The 23,609-nt window shown below is 41.7% G+C and overlaps 1 protein-coding gene across 1 annotated transcript in view; it reads right to left on the minus strand.

Moving 5' to 3' along the window:
- The window catches only part of WDFY4 (WDFY family member 4), a 151,574-nt gene that overhangs the window by 86,704 nt on the left and 41,261 nt on the right, over positions 1–23,609 (minus strand). The window contains exons 15-35 of the mRNA XM_075504926.1: positions 22,036–22,148; positions 20,859–21,066; positions 20,515–20,591; positions 19,493–19,711; positions 18,268–18,452; positions 15,539–15,770; positions 13,306–13,457; positions 12,645–12,756; positions 12,341–12,531; positions 10,568–10,720; positions 9,989–10,062; positions 9,000–9,161; positions 7,250–7,341; positions 6,116–6,215; positions 5,095–5,300; positions 4,307–4,476; positions 3,628–3,753; positions 2,993–3,154; positions 2,683–2,880; positions 1,037–1,154; positions 287–444 (exon numbers count right to left, since the gene is read on the minus strand). Of these exons, the coding sequence (XP_075361041.1) occupies positions 287–444; positions 1,037–1,154; positions 2,683–2,880; positions 2,993–3,154; positions 3,628–3,753; positions 4,307–4,476; positions 5,095–5,300; positions 6,116–6,215; positions 7,250–7,341; positions 9,000–9,161; positions 9,989–10,062; positions 10,568–10,720; positions 12,341–12,531; positions 12,645–12,756; positions 13,306–13,457; positions 15,539–15,770; positions 18,268–18,452; positions 19,493–19,711; positions 20,515–20,591; positions 20,859–21,066; positions 22,036–22,148 (3,208 nt within the window). The remainder of the gene's footprint in view (positions 1–286; positions 445–1,036; positions 1,155–2,682; positions 2,881–2,992; positions 3,155–3,627; positions 3,754–4,306; positions 4,477–5,094; positions 5,301–6,115; positions 6,216–7,249; positions 7,342–8,999; positions 9,162–9,988; positions 10,063–10,567; positions 10,721–12,340; positions 12,532–12,644; positions 12,757–13,305; positions 13,458–15,538; positions 15,771–18,267; positions 18,453–19,492; positions 19,712–20,514; positions 20,592–20,858; positions 21,067–22,035; positions 22,149–23,609) is intronic.

The raw sequence follows: 23,609 nt of genomic DNA on the forward strand, positions 1-23,609 counted from the left end.
AGTCCCCAGAATTGTGGAGGAGATTAATTTATTCCTGTTCGGCAACACGTACATAGTCAACAGACAGTGGCACAAAAGAGCTAACTATCCCTTCTTTATGCTGCACCATGTAGCTCTGATTGTCATTTAGAGCCATTATGTGCTCATGCAAGAAAACAGGAATAATCACAATCACCAAACGGATTACAGCCATCTTCTTGAGAATTGCAGCATCACAACCTAAGTGTGAAACAGAGCACATTACAACATGTTGATAACAGTTGGAAAAAAATTTCATGTAACTCACGCCCATAATCTGTCTGGCAGTGAAGATAAGGATTTGCTTGGGGTCAGCAGCAAACATTCTGCTGTTCAGCTTCTCAACCAGCTTCTGAGTACAATAAGCAATATTCATCATGGATACAGGTGCAGTTGATTCTGAAGTGCCATGAGGATCACTGCTCCCTGGAGAGGATACAAGAGGGTTGATTATTCCAAAAGAAGCTGAAATGCAAAAAAAAGAAAAAAAAAAAAAAAAAAAAAAAAAAGATGTGAGATGTGCAGTTTCCAGAACTGAGAAGGAACAGTCTCATGCCATAGCGTCTCAGAGTTGGGACATATCTAAGAAAACTCTAGGTCTAGCAGAAATACCTTACTCAGACTAGAAATAATGGCTCCATCCTAAGGACAGAACCAATCTCACTAAAATACCATCATGAAGGACTGGTCCAACTAATGACTCAGAAAGGAGAGCAGCAACAACTAAGTTATCAGGGTTGTTTCCAGACACACTCAAGGATAAACCTAAGTTTCTTTCTAAGTACTTCCTTTTTAATGTTCAGAATTTGTTGTCAAAAAGAGAGAAAAAAGCGAAGAGGTTCTCTAGAAAAATGGTAGAACTACAGTAATTTATGCAAACTGGCCTACAGCAGGAGTGAATGGACAGTCCAGCCTGCTGAGCTGGACTGTTCTTCTAGCTACTGTTTCCAAACCTTTCTAGCAATTACAGCTACATGCTAAATACCAGCTAGCTAATGATCTGATTCTCACCACTCACCTCTTGGTCTTGTTTTCCCCTCGCCTTGGCTGGTAACATGGAAGACGTCCATAGCAGACAGTAAAACTTTTGTTTGAAAATGTCTCTTCTGCTCACTGGTAGCATCCTCTGGGGAAGCCTATATAGTGACCGTATATATATTAGTACAGCAGGAAAACAGCCAGGAAAGCAGACTGAAATTCACTTTCAGCCTTTATTCAAAGGTCTTTGATTTCATTGGATCTTTGGCAGATTATGGCTGTCAAAGATTCAGATTCAATACAAGTTTTGCTCAAAGAAGTGAGTAGAAATTCCAAGAGACACTCAGTACTATCTGAGATAATTCAAAATGCCCAATATTTCCCTTAAACACCTAGGCACTGTGTTAGGAAGAGGAGGGGAAAAACAGCACAAAAAGAGCAAGGACAACTACTCCACCTCACTTGCACACTTTAGCCCTTTGGTGTGGGCATATGAAAGAGCTGCTGCAAGCTGAGAAGTTATCTGTGACAGCTAATCCACAATAACACATAAATGCAGAGATCTGGCGTACTCCTCCGTGTAAAGGCAACAAGGCATCTCTCATACAGAGTTCAGCACGAGTACATGTGTGGACAGTTACTGGGCAGCAGATGAGATGGCAGAACCTCATACCCTAGCTGGGAAAACAGGAAATCTTACATAGCTCTACAGTCTCTAGCTGATAGCCAGCACAGTTGCCCTCTGCACGCTGAACACAAACAAGGTTTTGCACAGAGCCAGAACCTAGGTTCACAGATAGTTCCCAAGAGGTCTTGCCCTCAGGGAATTTTAGCTCCATTTAGCAGGCTCAGGATTCAGATAATCAGAAGAGCCATCCTCTATTTTAAACTATACCAAGCCTTGAAATGTTACTGTGTAAGCCTTTAGGGAACTGCTGCTCTGATTTAACTTATGACAGTTACAGTCAAGCTTACGTTCATTACTATTTGTATTACTAAGCTAAGTCTGCATCAGAACTCACATCTGAGACACCTGGACTATTGACAATTTGGAGCTGAAGGCTAAATTTTCCATTTTCCCTTTCTTCAGACTACTCTGACTCTTTCCAGTGCTTTGAGTGGTTGAAATCCATAATCCAGACTCAGCTGTTACAGCTTGTATTAATCTGTCCTAAAAGGGGTGACAGTTGTTTTTGATTTATTTGAGCACTGAAAAGAAATTGTTGTCTCAAAAATCAGTACACAGGAATGCTCCATGTGAAATTTTCTGTTCTCAACAAATTCAAGGGCTGCTGTAATGACAAGCAGGTATTACTAAGGAAAAGGGAAATTTTTTCATGCCTGCCTTCAATGTTAAATGTTGCCTGAAAAATGCCTTTGTTGTTGTCTAGGGGCAGCATTTTCTTAGTTCACATGAATGCAGAGCAGGCAGAAAAGGCCTTTCTTCCTTGCTGAAAAGGTAGGAATTCCATTCCACTAAGTAGGCTGTCCAGATCTGCCAGGAACTAGTGAATGCTTTCTAAGAGCTGTGATCCCAGCCTTATCCTAGACTGTTGAAAATGCCGACTGAATACACCTCTTCATCACTGTTAGCACTTTTTTCACTAGACCACTAGCAGGATACCTCCTGTACTTCCACCCCCAGTGCAAGGTAAAGCAGCAAAGCCTGATGACTACAAGAGTGACCTCAAGAAGCAGCTCAAGTGGATGCCCTTGTTTGTTTGCTGGGATGTTGAGAAGACTGTCCAGCAGGAGGACTCGCACAAAATCCCACACTTGTTTCTTGGCAGGGTGTGGTAGGAGTGGGAGAGAGGAGGGATCAACACAGCCTTTCCCTTCAGCAATGGCTGGACCATCAGGAGACAAAAGGCCTTCAGAGCCTCCCTGTGGAAGCAGACAGCAATGCATTTTAACTCATAATCTCCTTTAAATTGATTTTTCCTCCTAGCAACCCATCTCTGATCTGAAGGGCTTCTGCTGGTTCAGATGCACGTACCTTGGGTGGTCCAGAATGGAAAGCAACCATAGCCAAAGTTTTCAAGAAGTCAGGACAGTGCCACACAGGGTCCTGAGTATAACTGTGATAGGTCAAGCACAGAAACTGGATAACGTTCCCTGGATAGGCTATCTCCCAGGAGACTTCTGCATCTGCAATAGGCTGAACACAGACAAATGTGCATCTAGTCAAGGCAGCATTCCTCTCACTCATATAAGCTCATCTTTCCTCCATTGTAGGTATTCCTAAGCAACTAAACAAACACGACATGGCCACAGAGAAGTCAAGCAAGGCAGAAGCAGCCGACTCCCAGCTTGTAGACTGAAGATACAACCAATCAGAAAGGTGGCATATCCTCACCATCAAGAACAAATGAAATGGGTAATGCTGTGGGTAAGATCCATCTCTGTGTTCAGAAGTTCTTAAACATGAGTGCATCACATCATCCGCTATGTAACATAACCAGGTCAATAGCTGTGCTGACACTTTGAAGTCCCTGCTCACTATTATGCTCAGTATTGCCCTGTGAGGCCAGAGGAAGGCTAGGAGTTACAGGTAAAGACTGCCACTGACATCTGACACTCTCAGTTTATTCTGCCATTTACATTGCACCGACCTTGCAACAAAATGCTTACCTTGTCCACAATGACTCTAACCATTTCCAGCAGTAAAGCAGCAGCCTCTGCACACAACCCAATTTTGAGGACATTCTCTGTAAGGTGGTGCTGCAAGATCCACTGCAACATAGACTCAAGATCTTTCTACAACAGGAGGAGATATAGTTCAAGAAGAGGTGGGGATTATTTATGATACATCAAGAACAATGCCTGCTCTCTCTAGATCAGAAAAAAAACCAAAACATTTTCACCTCCAGCAGCTCCTCCCTCTCCTATTAAATGTGTTTCCGCAGGATAGCACTAATGGATTGTCCTCTTCTGAAAGATATCTTTGGCATGTCAGGGCAAAAATGTCTTATGGCTTCTCAGGACACTGGGGGAAAGTACCCAAATCCACTAATTCTGAGATTTTAATGAAGTCTTGACAATGTAAGGACAGGGAAGCTAATCTGAATTACCTCTAAAGTGCAGTAGTTAAATAGCATTTAACACCTGCATGAACAAGTTTGTAGCAAACACAAATTTCCTTAAATCAAAGTTAACTTACTTCCTTTTTAAAGTATGAATGACTAATTTTAGCTATCACAAAAACCAAGTAGGGTTAACTTGCCTAAAAATCCTCTCACAGAAAAGGCCACAAAATGCCAAAGTAGTAAAGCAATAGCAGCTTCATGCTCATCCACTAGTTTTTTCATACCTTGTCTGCTTCAGGTGGTTCAGACTGTGGAGTTGCCAGAAAGAGCCCTGCCACAAGCAAGTAGACCTCAGGGATGTGGACATGCTCAGTCAGACATCTTTGCAACACAGAAAATCCAAAAATCAAGAAGGAGCCGTTGTCAGGCACTGGAGGATTAGTTTTTAAATTATCTTTAAAGGAAAAGAAAAGGAAAACATTCTGAGGAAGTGTCTAAAAATGAATGCCATATCAGAGGAAGAATTACTGACCCAACTTTATCCTCATTTGTGTCCCAGGCCACTCAGTACTCTGCTAGGCTGCTATATCAACAGTTCACAAAACTTCCTCAGACTAACAGATAACAATTTTTCCTACTATCACTTTTGGTACAGGAGATTCTCCCTGAATTATTCTTCTTCCTTTCTCTTCTCTTTCTCAGAACCACAGGTCTAGTCATCAAAAAGCAAGCTGAACAAAGCTTAAAGAAACAGAAGGTTTCAGGGTACAAGCTGACACCTGAGCACCTCACAGGCTTATCAACTAGCCTGATTTTATGCAAGACAAAAAGGCCTGTCTCCCTGCAACTGCTAATCAGAAATGCCAACTATCATGCAAGGGAGAAGCAATGCTTTCCACTCTTCAGCACAGAAAAGCTGAAGTACTAGGACAAGCTTGCTCTAGAAAGTAATATCAATATCAATTCTTGGTCTACTGAGATCAGTGGGAATTCTCCTATCACCTACTTCAGTGATCTCCTAACATTGAGCTGGATCAAGGGATTGTTTCGGGAGCATTAAACCAACACATACCCATTAGAATATTCAACCCCACAGAGCTGTTTTCCAGCCAGCGCCCAGCCACTATCCCCTCCTTGAATTTGTTCAGCAGCAAGCGATTGTGGAGGAAGCACAGAAGTAGCTTGATTCCTAGCACAACCGTGCTAGAGTGCAGGTAGCTCTGTGTGAACAGCAGAAACCAGTCTGGACCCAGCGCCAAAAATGTCTCTTCTTGTTCCCTAGGACAAACAGGGAAATGAAAGCATATGGAAGGAGACATGGTGAAAGACAGAAAGGAGATTTTATTCAAAATTATCTCTAAGTGATTTAGAAGCTCAAGTTTCTCTAGAAAAAATCTGATTAAAGGTTTACCACAACGCAGGATTACAAAGATTTAACAACAGACTCATCCACACAGTTCAAGCCACTTAATTCCCACTAAATCCAATGTTATATTACTGTCAGACAAAAAAGCTTGTTAACATGAAGCTCCTTCTGAGAGTGTGTATCAATAACTGAGGTAAACTACATCACAGACTAGATCTCTCAACCTGTGAAATTCAAAATTCCAGTTTAAATTTTGAAGTCCAAGATATGTTAACTAATGAAAATGCACAGTTACAGCACACAGCACTATGAACTCTGCCTTTCAGTTATACAAGGTAGAACTATAGTAACTGCATGTTCATGGTTATGACAGAGGGGTACAAGTAATCCCACATTAGATTGAATTGATTTTCAAAGACAGCTGGGATTTCTTCAACCCTTGCAATGCAGAAGAAACAACAATATCAGAGTTCCTCCTTTGAGACATTTTCTGAAAACATTAAACTTTTTTCAAAATGGAGATGAGATGTGTGATCTGATCACACATCTCTGTGAATGCCAGATAAATCACTGACAAAAAATAACTTTGAATCCAGCCTGCTCTTACTTACTATTTTGTTGAAACTCAAATATTATCAGTATGTTTAGTTCTGGTCAAACACTAGTAAAGAGGAAATGTAGAAGACAGAGACACTTACCCACACCTTCCTAAATTGTTTCTACTTACTCAGAGGACAGATGAAGTTTGTCTGAGAGCATTACATCTAGCAGCATCTTCAGTAACTGGTTTCGAAGCCAGATTGTCTTTCCAGATGTTTGGCTTAAGGCTACAAATATCAGAAAGTAATAAAGAGTAATGAAGAGACAAAACACATGTTCCATTGCTTTGATGAACAACCTTGTTTGCACCAGATTAGCCCAGTGGAAGTACTTATATCAGTCTTTTGTAGAGTAAAAAGATGCAGACATCAGATTTTAGACATAAGAATTCCTGCTAACATCAGAAATGACCAGTGCTTACATTGTCAAAGTCCTCTCTTTAGAGTTACTTAAAACTCATCCAGACTACATGTTGAATAATAATCCACAGGAAGTAATCTCAGGTTAACTAGAGAGGAAAATGTAAACAGGCAATCTGACTTGCATTGCCTAGCTGTGATGTCTATATATATAAACTACAGTTATCAGTGTCTCCTTAATGTAATACATTATTTAGAGGTGCAATAACCAATGTAGTCTCAACTGAAAGATCACAATGAAAGAACCAGCTGACTGGAAGTTCCCACACACAAGTTGACATAAATACATAGATACTTCAAAAGGTGCAGGGCTCCACATTATTATTTGCTACAACTGTTAAGTGTAGCAAAGTGTTCAGAGAAAATCCAGTATGCCAAGTGAAATTTTATTCCTCATAACAGCCCAGTACGTTAGTTTTGGGGCAATTTCAATTTAATGGCCTTCATCTCTGTGTATATCTGTGAAATCCAACATTGTGTAGGCTCTGGACAATGCAGCCAAAGTACTGCTGGCTTATTATCAGAGAGAGGACAAAAGGGGAACTCCCTTAGCAGGAGGAGGACCTTGCTGTAGGTCAGGCCTCCCTGGATTTATATACAGTGACTGTCATTTCACTATTCTTCACATCACAGCTTCACTTCAAGCAATACAAGTTTTCCCCCCAATTTCAGGTCACCTCAATGCAGCCTGTCCCTTTCCAGATGAAGTCATTTGTATTGTGTCTTTTCCTGCCACTGGAGGCAACAGCACTATATTGCATTTAGGGTTCATCATGCCCTGGGGAAGAAGGGAAGTACTTTAGCTATCTATCAGAACACATACACCAAAGGTAGCTCCCCACCTTCATTGGGTATCTCAGCCACACTGTCCAGGCAAATCTGATTTTCATCCACAGAAGAAGGTTTCAAAGTGTAAACAAGGAACAATCCAATCCTTGTAGAGAAAGACAGAACCAGTTTTGGTCAGCAGACAGACAGACATTCATTACATGCAAATCTCAGTACTCATTAACGATGACTAGCGATAACCTTTGGAAATTCTAATGGCTGCAGAAATAGGGTTGAAATAGGAATGCAAAAGTTCATAAACTAGGAAGCAAATAAAAAGGACATCTATCTACAAATGCAAGTCATATCTATTCTACTATGGAAACATTTTTCTCATTATCTCTTGATTTTAAAGGTCTTTCACCATGAGGAAAGCAATATTGAGTTAAGCACTCTGTTCATACAAAAGATTCTGAACTCCCTGTGGCATTCAGATATCACTGTTATCACCACATGGTTTCCAAGCGCATAGAGAGAGCAGAGAAACCTCAGCAGCTACTCAGGGAGGAGGACTGGCAATCTCTTTTCACCTGTAGTTTGCTTTAACACATTACCTGATTCTAAGGATAGATAGATTAATGTGACATACATGCTTAGTGAAAGTGCATAACCTCCTCCTGCCCACAGGAAGGGCATTTCTTAAGGGACAGAACACCACTTGTTCTGTAGGAATGGTCCACACAGCAATTTCCATTAGATGTGTCAAAAGTCTGGGACCAGCAGAAACCCCAGCACCTTTCACTGCTGCTGAAAGCCTGCTATAGTCTCTGCTCTCCTGGAGCTGGAAGGATAGGGACTGTCTGTATCCACTCGCTCAGCACTCATGGGCCTTACCTTACAACCAAATTACCATGGAATAACAAATCATGATATTTTAAGAAAAATGCTCAGTCACACTCCTTACCACATGGCAAATTTGATATACTAAATCCACTACTCACACCTGTATGAAAAAAGAATAGGCTAACTTATACAAGCCCAGGGCAGGAACATACATACAGGTAATTCCACAGAACAGATAGCAAGCAGTAAGTTCACATATTAGCTTACTCCACAGTAACTACTTGAGGTGCTCATACGCTTCAACAGATCTAAAGGCTGGCTGCAGAGACCACAGATTCAACATGTTTCTATGTTTTATTTGGACAAATAGCTTTAAAAACAGAGCTGCCATCTGTGCTGTGCATTTCCCTGGATTTAGGTGGCTGTAGACAGCACTGTGTGGACCTTCCTCAGTTCATAGGCTACAGGCTGATGCAACTAGGCTGGGAATACAAAATGGAGCAGTGTTTACATTCTGTGGAAAGCAAACAATGATTTAAATTCTTTGCTTCATGAAATCCTGACTAACATATGTTTAACTGATTGAAATTCAAGAACAAAAAGGATAGCTGCTGGGATATAAGCCAAGCCAACAGGATTAGGTACGTAGTTGACTGGGGCCAAGTTGCAATACTATAGCAATTGCAATACTTTAGGGGCAAGCTTTAATGAAACCAAATATTAAGTACAGACTTTGAGTAGTCCCAGTCACACCAGCAGAACTGTTTGTTCTGTAAAGGTCATCACCCAACCCATCCTCACATAAATATAAGGTTGAACTGAACTCTATTTTGAAAGCATGAAAGAGTTTTTCATTGTCACAGATCTGGGGGCTCCTACCAAAGTCGAGGTGAGGGAAGCTCTACTATAGAGCTCTCTCCAACACTGGCAGGAGTATAGCTCATCTGCAAACTGAGAAAAAGCTATAGACTTGAAGGTTACCTGAGAACATCCCTTGTGTTAAAGCATCCTTGCAACAGATGGGAGAGAATAGTGCAGGTCACAGTGATCCTGGAGTTACTGATTTCAGGATCATTGAAGAGGAAAATGAGCTTGGGCACCATTTGCACCTGGTAGGCAACTGCAGCATTCTGACATCCATCTCTGTAAAAAAGCACAGGGACTATTAAAAGCTTTTACTGGAAAGAACCAAATTTGCTGGGTTTCAGCTAAAAGGATTCTCAGGTTGCACTGACACTTTGCACCTTTGGCTTCTAATGTTGCCTTGGCAACATTTCAGACACTGTCAGACAAATTGAGTATGTCAGCAATGGAGATCTGAAGACTTCTCTGTGTGTTCTCTACCCTTCCCATCTGCCCTCTCCCCCAGAAACTGCTGCATTTCAACGAGTTCAAAGAAAACAACATTATTGAATTTTCAAGCAGCGAGTTGGTGGTAATAAATGCTATTCTTGTAAAACTCAGCAAGGGACAACAGACAGCTCCTCATAGAGCTTTCTGTTACCAAAAAGGAATCTAGCACCCTGCTCTACTCAGCCCCTCTGCGATACTATGTCTCTTCAGATACATTTAACTAGTACAGCTGATTAAGAAAGTATACCTTTATAAAAAAGTCTTCCTGGGTTGTGTTTGGGTTTTAAACACAACTTCACTTTTTTTTTTTAATTATTTCATATTCAATTCAAACATTCAGATTTCTCCTCCCCAGCAGACATTTAAACTTTCATTGTACAGCAGTGGTTCCATGTGAACCAGGTCACCAGACAACTTTTCCCAGTCTGGCCCCACAGTCATCTCAGGGGCTCATAAATCACTAACTCCAGCCTTGAAAGTGCAATATAGGAATGATTCACTCCCAGAGTCCACTGATTCCAACTAGGATTGGACCCTTCATATCCACCTCACAGTTCCAGTTTCAGGTTACAGATGACCTTGTCCCACGTTTCTGATTCAAACACTAGCTTGTGTACCTGGAGGACTGCAAGATCTCCACAAGATGTGAAAAAAGAGCAAGGTCAAGATTTTCTGGTGCTTTCATCCAAAGCTGAAAGACAAAGGAAAGCAGAGGTTTTACCGCTCTGCTGAGCTGCGGGGACAGTAACCTGTGGCAGAGAAACAGTTATAAGTAGTTCAGGGAGGATAGCATCATAAACTGTCACTCGTTTCTGCAATGACAACATGCAGGCACTGGGAAATCCCTGCCGGTGTGAGGAGTCGCTGCTCCTGAGCAAGCCTTGAGGAGCAGGCCCTCAGGATCTGCAGGAACACTCCAGAAACTGCACCGGGGCACAGTGGGGAGCCATGGTGACAGAGGACCTGCCGTTCCAGGACCACTCCAGAAACTGCACCGGGGCACAGTGGGGAGCCATGGTGACAGAGGACCTGCCGTTCCAGGACCACCTCCCCAGGTGAGTGACAGTGTGGAAAACCACCGTACACCACCCCATCCCAAATATTGCATCCAGGAGGTGCTATGAACAAACCAAACCTCATACTATAAAGCCATCTTTAATACAGCCAAACCCACAAAGTAACATCAACAGTTTTACCTCGAAGTTGCAGAGGACATACTGGAATGCACTGTAATTCTTGATGACTGAAGACTCAAAGCCAAGCTCAGCTGTGCCCACTAGGGAGAACATTAACTGTAAAATCCTGTTGTTTAACAGCTGTGTCTTCCTCTTCAATAGATAGGTCAGCAACTGAAAAAAAGTTTTAATAAGTATCTGCTGAGTATAACTCTGTATTTATAAACTAACTTATAACAGTATTTTTTAATTCATGAAAAATGTACAGTTTACTTGGCATGCATACATACATCTTACGTAAGCATCATGAAGAAAGTGAAGATTTCAGTCTAGGCATAAAATTTTGTGCAGTGACTGAAAGGGTAAGTTTTTGAAGGAGTTTGACAGCTCTGTGGCATTGAACAGGAGCAAAATATATGCCATATTATGTTGAATGGAATTTACAAAAAGCAACATACAAATATAATTGTAAATAACCACAGTAGGTTTTTTACACTGTTCTTTATGGATGTATTCTTAGTTGCTTGCAAATGGTGTTAGTTTTAAAAAAATATTAATGTTGACCTCTTCAAATGAAAGACATTTGTGTGAAACATTGCCAGTTTCTCAACTGAGTCTATCTTTGATTATACAATACATTCCTGATACAGTGAGAAAAATGTTCAGAAAGCCACTACATTTTGAACAGGTTGGGAGGAATAGACATTCATTTGAAAATACATATCAAGACACATTTTTATTAGTTGACTTTAAAAAAAAAGGTTCAGACATTCAAACAAAAAGCAAAACCACTTCATTGCAACATGATGATCAGTCACATGGAAAGAACACTATTTAGCACAAAGTCAAAAGGAACAGCTCATATACAATCTAAAGGCTGGCATTCACCTACAAGAAAGGATTGGGCAAGCAATATCCAATATCTAAGTATGATAAATATATTCATATGAATTGGGATCAATTTATGAACAATTCACAAATTGGGAAAATGGAAAGTTTATAATAAATCATTCATGAAGCCCTAATGTTAAGAGTCTCATTTGGAAACATCTCTGTTAAAGAATCTTCTCTGTTCCGTAAGACTCTGCTTAGCCTGCGCAGCATAAAGTAAATGATACTGAACTGAAACTTCACACTTGAGCCTTAACCTGTCCAATATTACTTATATAGTGCTTAAAATTTGCCCTGGTTCTTCCAAAGCCCTGAGACAACCAAACTCTTCAGTCTGCGCAGCTTCCAGGTTTGAAAGATGTATTTAGGACAGATCTAATCAATATAGTTTGAAATCCAGGCAGCACTTATTTATATCAGCACAATTTCTAATACACAGTGAAGACTGAGCCATAGGAATTCATTGTCAGCCCTACACTGGGCTGTCTGTAAAGAGGAATCTTAGGCTGGATAAGCCATGGGGAGGAAGCAGACTTGCCTGAGAAGTGGTCTCTTGTGGAAGGGATCAAGTGTATTAGTAAAAGGTGTAGGGTGGGTCACTCAAATCTGCTGCATTGACTTTACTAACTATAGTCTTAATAAGGGCAGCATGACACCTTCCAATATTAGATCACATCTGACCAAGAGGCATTTGTCCTCAGCTTCCCATCAGCAGATATACTTTTACAGAGGTTCCCAGAGATTGTAAGCACAGGGCACTATCCTATATCCCCCTCTCAAAGATCTCATAACTTACAAAGTTCCAACCATAAGGGCTGATAGTCAGGATATGCTTGGTTCATTGCCATTTATAGGTTTTGGGATAAGACTATACCCAGAATGAATGAACAAAAGAGTATCTACCTGGTATCCACCCATGTGCCTCATCAATTTTTCACTCATTGGGCTACTGTTCAGGATGGAGTTCAGGACTTTGACAGCTGCATACATGGTGTGGTCATCACGGGCCATAGCAATGAGACCCAGAGGAATGGCAGGTCCTCCAATGAAGTTCAGGCTAGTAGCTGCTGGACAGGACTGGAACACTCTTACCCCTAGGAAACTGCAGTGTTACTCAACCAGGAAGTTACATGGACTAAATCTGTTACTGGACAGAGAAAGGCCCAGCTCTTAAAAAATATGAAACATTAAGGCGTAGTGCATTTACCATATTGGCCCACAGCAACTGACCCAATAGTCCGCAAGGAACCTGAGAGGTATCCAGCAATATTCTTAGCCAGGAATATTGGAGTTGAACTGTCCCGAGAGTTAATCCCAATCTAAAACAGATAACAGAGACATCCTAAGAAAAACGTGGTAGTATTGGGGAGACAAAAAGTAACAAGCAGACACTCTAATCCTTTAGATTATTTTATTACTTTTAGACTAGGAAAACCTTTTTTTTTTGCTTCGAAGTTGATTGTTAGGACAAACATTCACCTACCTAAAATATCACACAACTGCATTACTTGGACATGTCAGTAGGCCTGGCATTGGCAAGAATGCCAGAACAGCATGTGAAAGGTCATTGTGAAGGTATTAAGAAATCACAGACTGAAACTAATTATCATTAGACCTGAAAACTATGGCTTCTGTTGCTGTTTCAAGAAAGGCTTTTAACATTGTGTTCACGCTGTCCAATCTATTCCCCTCCAGAGATGAAAACAAAACCATGAGTAGAATGGAGTTAAGGAATGGGAAGAGAAACTGGGGGGGAGGGGGGGAATCACTGAAGGTATGCAATTAAGACAATGTCACAAACTTTGCTGTAGGAAACCAATCAGAAACAAGAGAAAATGTGTTTAAGGCAAATGAAGGAAATTTGTGACCTCTTTGGCAATCAGCCGGCCATCCACTTCATTGTAGGAGCTCTTTATATCTTGAACCGTAGTAAGAGATGAGCACATAGCATTGATTCCAAAAGAAATCTTCTCTTCTGCCACCAGAGGTGTAGGATTATGATCACTGTACTGGTCCTCACCTTAAACAAGACAGACTGTAAATCTCTGAAGGAACTTTGCGTGCTCAACATGAGACAGGAGAGAAGCAGATGAAAAATAACTGGAGGAAACCAAAGTTTAGATAGGAATTTGATTTTGACTTAACTAATCAGAAAAAAATCAGAAAAAATCTAATCAGAAAAAAGCCCTCACCCTTTGCAACACAGTCCATGGCAGCTTGCCAGCATAAGCACCAGCAGGAGACGTGCTTGGCTTGTCTCTTCTGGTTACTGCTTTGTGTAGAACCTAGATCCTTTCCCAGTACCTCATGAAGCTCAGAAAAGTCCAGAACAAACCCTTCTCTGTCCACACAGTATAAACAAACTTTCTGGGCAGAGAAAACATTTCCAAGGCCTTCCATGTTACTGAGAGCTTTCTCAGGGGTACTAGGAGCAAAGACTCATGTGGAAGAAAAAGGACAGAGGCAAAAGTTCAGAGCTGCCAATTCACAACATATGAGAAGCTTGTAAAAACTACCAGGTTCAGCACTTTAATGATTGTATGAAATTCTCACATGCTTTTCTTTAAAGAATTTTCTATTCCTGCTCACACTTGGAAAAACCGTGTTTACCTTTTTAAAAAAAAAATCCTGTATTTTTGACAATTTTATAGACTGGGAAAACAGTTGATTTATGAAACTGTTTACTAATGCTGGTGACACAGTCCTTATATGCAAAAAGAATTAGCACATACTCCACATGAAGATTAACTAGAAGTAAATGCCCCAAGACTGTGTCACCTATTTCCCTTCCAGTAGGACACAGAATTATGGCTAAGCCTCTGCACAGGTGCTGCTGATTAGTGAGAAGCAATCAGATACTGGTGAGATGGGACACAACACTGCTGAAACAATTCATATTGTTGTTCACAACAAGGTCATAAATCCTTTTTAAGGAATAAACCATAATATTTTGGGGGCTTGTGCTGAAACTTTTTTTAAGTCAAAAATTCCATTAGAAAAATTTCTTTGGGTGTTTTGATGGAATACGGAGATGTTAGCTACCACCTCCCCTCCCTGACCCCACCCCACAAAAAAAAAAGAAAAAAAAGAAAAGAGAGGCAGGGGGTGGGGGGAGAGAGAGCGAGCATTTCACAATGATGAGATCACGTCTTGTATAGTGCCCCGTGATTTGCCTGCATCAGGACATTGCTAGAGTTGGATGGCCGCAATCCATGATTAGTACTAAAGTCCAGCTGGGGAGACCAGTGAGCAGAGAACAAGCACCCCAGACTTCATAAAGACTCAACACTTCAAAAATCAAATCCTTCTGACTTATTTCATAATATTTTTATTTTAGGGCTGTATTTTAATATAATTTCAACAACCCCTTCCCATGCTTGACTTGGAGATTTTTTTTTTTCCAAGTCAAGATAGACAGCATTCTGAAGGAGTACTCTCAGCCAGTCTTTTCACTTTGCTTTAGGCTGGAGCATCACCAGGTGGGATTATTCTGCTCTTTTCAAATGGGAGATGACCATGCCATTTCATCCTGAGCTTTAGTACAGAGGTGAATACACTACTTGTTGAACAAACCGTAATCAATAACTGAAATGTTTTGTCTGCCTGTTTAATAATTGAAGATAACAGTACACTTTAGTTAAAAAGCCTCTTCATTAAATGGAATGTAACTTATTCCCCTACCCCTCTCTCCTCTGTGCTCTCTCCTACTCTGCAGGCATTTGCAATTAAAAATGATGCTTCTTTTTCTGCTGTGTTTTTCTGTAGCACCATAAATGCAGAATGTCTCAGTTACGAAGCTGCTGCTTTAATGTTTGTCCAACAGAAACTGCAATCTTACATCTCCTCAAGGACACATTATCCCTCTTCACTGTCCAGCTCGCTCTGCTGCTTGATTCCTGCCCTTCTTTTTCTGCCCAATTACAGTACGTTACAAGATCCTCATGGTATCTTACTACAGTCTCGTACAACACTCAGTAACGTAGAGTTCCAGGCTTTTAGAGTGAGCTCTAGGCACAGTTGGAATACTAATAGCAGATTATAAGCATAGAAGAGCATTGCCCTGACAAAGAAATAGTGATGGATATAAGAATTATTACATACCTTGAAGCTGTACTGCTTGGAAATTGCTACAGTATTGTGGGCCAAGCTTATTAATCACCTCCATGGCTTCCACAGAGATGGCTTCTTCAAACAAGTATGTAGGGCCAAGGCGCCAGGTCAAGGAGGACTTCTGTCTCCAAATTCGAGGAGTAGCTATGTACCCATAGACATCAATAAAGGAAGAGGGTTCCATGGAAATACAGCTACCAGGTAAGGGCTGGAGATACTGCATCTGCAACAGAGGAAGAATTCACTGAAGGGACTCAATACACTCAGGGTGCCTTAAGGTCTTGTCCCTGGAAGGTACTGCCTGCTGCCTCATTCCTCAATGAAGTCTCAATCAGCTATGCAACACAATTATCAACTACTGTTTAGAAACTGGACTTTCAGAAGTATCACAAACAAAAGTATTTTGCAAAGTTCAAGCCTACTTTTTGTTCAAAAAACACAGTCAAAATCATTTCAAGTGTTGGCAAAATGTTGGCAAGAACAACTCTACCTTGACCCCAGACTTATTTTTCCTGTTCTTAACTTCATAACTCAGACTGTGACTTTCAACACAGAAAGCCAAGTTACAGATCGTACCTTGTACGAGGCACCTAGAGAATAAACAGGTTTTGAAGAGTGTAGAGTGTCCAAGTGCATCAGTTAGCTTCAGTGAAAGCAACATAGTTTAGGAAATTGGACCATTTATTTTTGGTATCAAAATAAGAATTCAGCCTCCTAAACTGAGTCTATTATTTTATTTAAATGTGGACAGCTCTAGTAGGAAGTAGTTGGAACTTCTTTGGTAGAGAGAAACTATACTGTACTTCAGGGCTTAGCCTTGCCTTTAACAATTTGCTGTTAGGATGAGAGACTCCTAGCATTTACTGATCTCTGACTACTGAGATGTAGGAGACAGGACTGGTCAATATTAGGAGGCAGGACTTGATAACATGAATGAACAAATATTAGGCTTAATACAACACAGTAACCCACCCCCCCACCTCCACCACCCAAAAATAACTTTTGGTATTGTTAACAACCTTTGTGCAATTCTAATTTCTTATGCAACCTTTTCTTCACTGTACACATCAAGATGAAGGCTTGCATCATGTCAGAGACCCCAGCACTGGGACCATCTTTTATTTACTAAAGGCTTGTTTTATTTATTATGAGCTGTTTCACTGTATGTTAAACACATTTGCTGTGAATTCTTTAATCAATTGCAATGCTTAGGCCTAGTTTTATTGATGACTTTCAGTCTCATTTGAAGGAAGGCAAATTAAATTAAATTTTCATTCTTGAAATGGATATAGGTCCCAAAAGGCATGTAGAAGACAGATCATTTTTCTCAAGTATGGGAAAGAGAATATTTGGAATTAAACAGGTTGCTTTTACAAGGGAAGCATAAAACACACAAGTGAGCTTTGCATGTGTTGAGATTGATTGGAAATACGGGAACGAGAAGGAAGAGACCAAGGTTACAAGTTTCAATTAATAAAAGGAGTCTATTCAAAAACAAGAAAACCCCCACACCAACCAGAGCTGCAATAGAAATAGGCTGCATTTTCAACATTGCCAGCTCAGAGCATTCAAAATCCAAAAATCAAATCTCAGAAATAGTTTGAGATTAGCTTCAAAACCAGGAGCATGATGATAATGATAATATAAACCAGGGACTCTTCTCATTTATCCTGTAGATTATGAACCCTTCAGGTGCATTTGGATTGCCTTCTTGTGATCTCTCATGCAACCTGAAACTGACTCCTATGCAACAAGAAGGTCACAGGAAATGGCACATTAGGGGAAATACTGGCTACACCAACATTTGCAATGAACTCATGAGTTGATATCATTGAAGTTTATAAATTTCTCCTAACTAAAAAATTTCTTTCGTTTCTATTAACTCAAAAAAGAAGTATTATTTTAATTCAAGAGATATCTCACACACTGAACCACTAATCCAGAGAAACATGTACCTGTTCCTGAATGCTTAGAGTGCCAGCGGGAAAAAGGCCACTGACTCATCAGCTGATTGTTCAATGGGTGTAACAGGAAGAGAACAGCTTGAAACAAGCCCATGTAAGACGCTCGAGGAAATTCCATCCATCTTGGGATTCTTGCAAAGAGCTAGCCAGTCACAGAAGCCGATTTCTCTGCGACCTTTCCCCTTTTCCAGGCCTTTATTAAAAAATAGACGCTCCCTACATAACTCATGACCTTTGCAGGTTTTAGCCTAAATCCAAAGCACCTTCAGTTTAGGGTTCTCTGGTCACACCCTAATGTGTTGTACTTTTTATAGCTGACAACTTCTGAAAATCTTGGGTGTAAACTGAGAGATCCTCAAAATCACTAGTCAGTTCAGAAAATTTTGCCTAAGGGTACAACTGAATTTCATCAACATAACCCTGAGCTACCTGCAAACTAGGTAACCCCAACTCTCAGGTGAGTGTAACCACTCAAAACTGCCCTGGTTATCTGCATGCTGAGGGGGGAGGGGGGAACTAGTTCAAAGCATCAGTATAAGCTGATAACATATTTCTGAAAAGCAGCACAAATACACCCTGGTTTGTATGGATTTCTGACTCCACTGACACACAGTGCAGAGTAGCACGTTATGTATGCAAGTCACCATACTTTGAGTCTCTCAGGTTAATACTGAAAAGTCATGGTATGTGCATGGGGAGCAATGAAAGCAATGAAAGGCAAATGTCAGGCACAAGATCTATGCAGAGAGCCTTTACCTTTGCAGAGCCAAGCATCTGACCATTTATATAAGCTGACACAATGCAGTTCTTCTTTGTTTCCTTAGCAACTGTCACTGTGAGATGATGCCACTGGCTAGTGACCAGCAGCTTGCCACAGCCAAACTGGACTTGCCCTGGAAATGGGGAGGGATTTGGGACCTCACCCTCAGGTTCCATGATATCTGTAACAGCAAAAACAGAGGGCAGTCAACAGAAAGTCTCTCTCACTTTCCCCTGCCTCTGGAACACAGCTATCAAATGTGACACAAAGAACATGACTCTCTGTGGGTATAGAGTGATTTGGTGCTATTCTGTTCAATGCTTTAAAAGATTCCCAGATGGTCTATTACCAGGACCTGAGACTTGCACAACTCTCAAGATCCCTCCAGCATACAATGTGCCATACTCCCAAATAACACCTGCTAGCTTCCTCAGTGCTGCAAAACTAGACTGAACTAGGACAAAGCCAACATATTCTCTAAGACAACCCCTCAGGATATTCACTGAGTTAGCTGACACAGAAAAAATTCCTAGCGAATTCATGAGATGATAAAACTCTGTACATTAATTTGTAGTTTCTATGAAAAGAGGCAAGCTGGGATTTTTAACATCATCTAAGGGAATCAGAGCACTCTCACAATGTCAGCTGTGCATGAGAAAATCCCAGCTACTATTCCCACTCCATTCCCAACCTCCTCTGCAATGTTCAATCACATTCACATTTGAAGTACCTACTGTACTCAATAAGGAGAAAGGGATAAATGTCAAGAAGGAAAAAAGATTGATAGGCTGGCATGATAGAAAACATTCTAAAAGTGAGGAGAGGAAATGAGCTGTTTCATTAGGAAGCTAGATCACTCCCAAACTCCTCAGTCCTACTCTCCAAACCTGCCTAGTGCCATACAGAACAGGCAGGGACCAGCTGGTTCAAGTCCAGTTCCCACAAGGGCACATAACCATATCACTGACACTCAAAACATTTTCTTAGAAAATCTGTAAGTTTTATCATATATTGCAGGCCACAAAATAATTCTCAATGCCTACAGCAAACTTAAAACTGAAATATGACCAAGAATTACAATCACAACAGGCTGCCAGAAGAAAACCAAAGAGATAAAAAGTCTCATTAATGTCCTGGGTACTTATAAGAGGAAATTTGTTAATGAAAAATTCCAGATAATCAGAGGACACAGCACTGCAGCTTGACTGAGAAAAGCCTTACCAAGCGGCTGGAATTCCACTTCTTCTGTGGAAATGACCAAAGAACTGTCCTGTGGGAAGAAGCTTACTGAAAAGCAAACAAATTCTTGCTCTGTTCTTGACATATGCCTCACGACTGTGAGGAAACGGAGTGGGTGACTGTTGTGCATCAAACCAAACTTGCTAACCAGAAACCAGCAGGAGAGAGTCAGGCCACTTGAAGGAGGGAACATTCTGGTGCCTGCAGACAGGAAACAAAAAGGCAGTAAAGAAGTTGGTTTCCCTGTGTAGACATTAGCAAACTGCTTTCTGTTCCATTTGTAGCCCAAACCATGTAACAACCAAGATCAAAATATGAGAGTTAATTTCTGTTTTGTTCTATTAGATTTCACTGCCTATCTTCAATATCATAGAGACTGCACATGTGAGTGTGTGCACATGTATAAATGACATAAAATTGAGAAATAACTACTAGATCTCCATGCCATGGAGCTCATCAATTGGGAAGCACTGAGCCAGAAACAAGTTTTCTCAAAGTTCACAGAATTCAGGAAGCAAGGGGTACAGCCATTTCCCAGTTCACCCAATAGAGGATTTTGATCTATAGGAGAATCCCATCTCATGTTAATTGACAGTTTCTATCCCTTCCGTGGGAGATTACCCTAAAAATCTGGTGGCTCTTACTTGTTAAGACTGTATTCTTAGCAGCCTGCTTTAAATTGCTAATGCATCACACTATTATTGCTAATGCATCACACTATTAAGTATTGCTAATGCATCACACTATTAAGCGTTGCATCACACTATTAAGTATTGCATCACACTATTAGTATTGCTAATGCATCACACTATTAAGCGGCATCTGATACTGCATTTTGGTGAGCAGCCCGAGTTATACAACTCAGAGCTGGACTGGGACACATAGACGGAAGTGTATTGAAACACACAACTTATTTGCTGCCTTTTCTTACAAATGTGGAATGCTTTCAGTGGGGCTGAAAAGTCAGTGCTTTCAGGAAGCAGTAGGTGAGTCAAAGTGCTTACCCATGCCAATTCCTCCTGAGATAGATTGCTCTGCGCTTGGTCCCATGACAGTGGCCAAGGTAGGGAGGTATAAACACCTACAAAAGCAAGCAAGCACCCATTCATCAGAAAAGTAAAATTATCCCTGAAGGTCACTTAATACTGCAGAATCATGGTAGCAAGGCAGAGTCCAGGCTATCAGGATTACGACAATAACAAAATAGGTTGGCAACATTGCTGCAAGGAAGGCAGCGACAGGGCACAAGGATTGACTAAGACTGAGAGAGAAGTGATTAGTTGCTGTGTCCAGAATAAGGACTTGGAGACTACAGAGCAGCTAAAGAGAAAAGCAAAAACAGCAATACCCGTATCCTTCCATGGACATGTCAAACTCCACAAACGATGGAGCCAAAGCAGTGCTGCGGAGCTGGAAGTTTCGAGGTGACGTCATGGAGATGAGACTCATTGCAGTCTGGAGTGCCAATGCAGATCCCTTAGACACCCAAGGAGAGCTGCTGACAGGCACAACTGTCTGAGGTTCAGTTTTATTGTCCGCCATGTCCTCTTCTGAACCTACAAGATCAACATAGTGCCTAACCAGACCAGTGTCTGCAATACTTTTTTCAGTCACAGGCTTTGCCCATATTCAATTAATCACTGCTAAGAACAGCACTGCATGCTCTTCAACTAACACATCCTCAGCAGTCTGCAGAAATCCTCAGCAACACACAAAAATATTGCACTGAAGGAATTTCAAAATGGGAGGCTGGCAGGAGAGATGACCTTACTTAAGTGATAGCCATATTTTCTCCCCACACATCTTCAGGCAGTTCCAAACTTCACGTCTAGTGAAAAAGGTTCCATTTTTCTTACACACAGACCGTTCAATTCTGCCATAACAGAATGGTTACAACCAACATGTGGGAGAGGATCTGAAGAATGACTGCAAAGAACATAAGACCCAAATTTGCACCATGCTGTATCAGGCATCTCATAGGCATGAGAACAGTTTAAGCACCAAATACTACTACTGTGGCCTTTCACCTGCAAAATATGTTAGAACAGAGAAAGTACTTGGATGGAAAATGGCCTGTATAAGCCAGGCAGCAGGCCTGGCAGACTACTAAGACATCCTAGGGATTACAAAAAGCATTGCTCTTTATTCACATCTTTATTCTATTTCTAGCTATAAATCACAGGGAAAACATGCTGCAAACCCAGGAGATGCTCCCCTTGGTTTGTGGAATATGATTAGTGGTTTTATAGATCACTTCCATGTCTGATCCAGCAGTCTGAGTCTATGTCAGCATCTGGCTTCAGCACACATATTATAATTTGATCTCTGCTGGTCATTAGATCAACTCTCAGTGATGGTCAAGTACCACCCAACCTGGGCAATATCCAGTCTAAAACATCCAGGCATACGCCACCTTCACTGTGACTGTCTTGAAGCAACCTACTCCAACAGCAGTTTCCTGTCATTACAGAAACATCTATAACCCAGCCACTGTATCAGCAACAGGCTGTTCATTGTGTGCTTACCTTCATTCCAAGCTGTGTTAGCTGAAGCACTCCCCTGACATGAAAGAGCCTTGCTCCTGTTTGTGCTGGGCCTGGAAGGTAGTGGTGGAGAACCTCCCAACCAAAGAAATTGCCTAACATGAAAAAAAAAAAGAAAGCAACAAAAAAAGGAAAACAATCAAGCCAGATGCTTTGGAGTCATAGCAACCATGCAAATACAGCTCAGCCCTCTGGAGACCAACTTTCTTTCTATGCCTGACCAACCTAGTAGCCTTCTATATGGAGTGACTACATCAGTGGACAAGAGAGGAGCTATGCATGTCATCTATCTGGACTTCTGTAAGGCCTTTGACACGGTCCTCCACAACACTCTTCACTCTAAATTGGAGAGGTGTGGATTTGATGGGTGGACTGTTCGATGGATGAGGAATTGGTTGGATGGTCGCATCCAGACAGCAGTGGTCAATGGCTGCATGTCCAGATGGAGATCAGTGACGAGTGGTGTCCCTCAGGGGTCTGTATTGGGACAGGTACTGTTTAATGTCTTCATCAATGACATAGACAGTGGGATCAAGTGCACCCTCAGCAAGTTTGCAGGCAACACCAAGCTGACTGGTGCGGTTGACACGTTTGAGGGATGGGATGCCATCCAGAGGGACTTGGACAAGCTCAAGAAGTGGGCCCATGTGAACCTCATGAGGTTCAACAAGGCCAAGTGCAAGGTCCTGCACATGGGTCGGGGCAACCCCCAGTATCAATACAGGATGGGGGATGAAGGGATTGAGAGCAGCCCTGTGGAGAAGGACTTGGGTGTACTGGTGGATGATAAGCTGGACATGAGCCGGCAACGTGTGCTTGCAGTCCAGAAAGCCAACCGTATCCTGGGCTGCATCAAAAGAAGCATGGCCAGCAGGTCGAGGGAGGCGATTCTGCCCCTCTGCTCTGCTCTGGTGAGACCCCACCTGCAGTACTGCCTCCAGCTCTGGAGTCCTCAGCACAGGAAAGACAGAGGGATGATCACAGAATCATATAGGTTGGAAAAGACCTTTAAGATCATCGAGTCCAACCGTAAACCTAACACTGCCAAAACCACCACTACCCCATGTCTCTAAGCACCTCATCCAAACGTCCTTTAAATACCTCCAGGGATGGCGACTCAACCACTTCCCTGGGCAGCCTGTTCCAATGCTTGATAACCCTCTCAGTGAAGAAAAATTTCCTAATATCCAGTCTAAACCTCCCCTGGCACAACTTGAGGCCATTTCCTCTTGTCCTATCACTTGTTACTTGGGAGAAGAGACCGACCCCCACCTCGCTACAACCTCCTTTCAGGTAGTTGAAGAGAGCGATAAGGTCTCCCCTCAGCCTCCTTTTCTCCAGGCTAAACAATCCCAGTTCCCTCAGCCGCTCCTCATAAGACTTCTGCTCCAGACCCTTCACCAGCTTCGTTGCCCTTCTCTGCACACGCTCCAGCACCTCAATGTCTCTCTTGTAGTGAGGGGCCCAAAACTGAACACAGGATTCGAGGTGCGGCCTCACCAGTGCCGAGTACAGGGGCACGATCACTTCCCTAGTCCTGCTGGCCACGCTATTTT

Source organism: Mycteria americana, chromosome 6, assembly GCF_035582795.1.
Source record: "Mycteria americana isolate JAX WOST 10 ecotype Jacksonville Zoo and Gardens chromosome 6, USCA_MyAme_1.0, whole genome shotgun sequence".
In the NCBI taxonomy this organism is placed as follows: Eukaryota; Metazoa; Chordata; class Aves; order Ciconiiformes; family Ciconiidae; genus Mycteria; species Mycteria americana.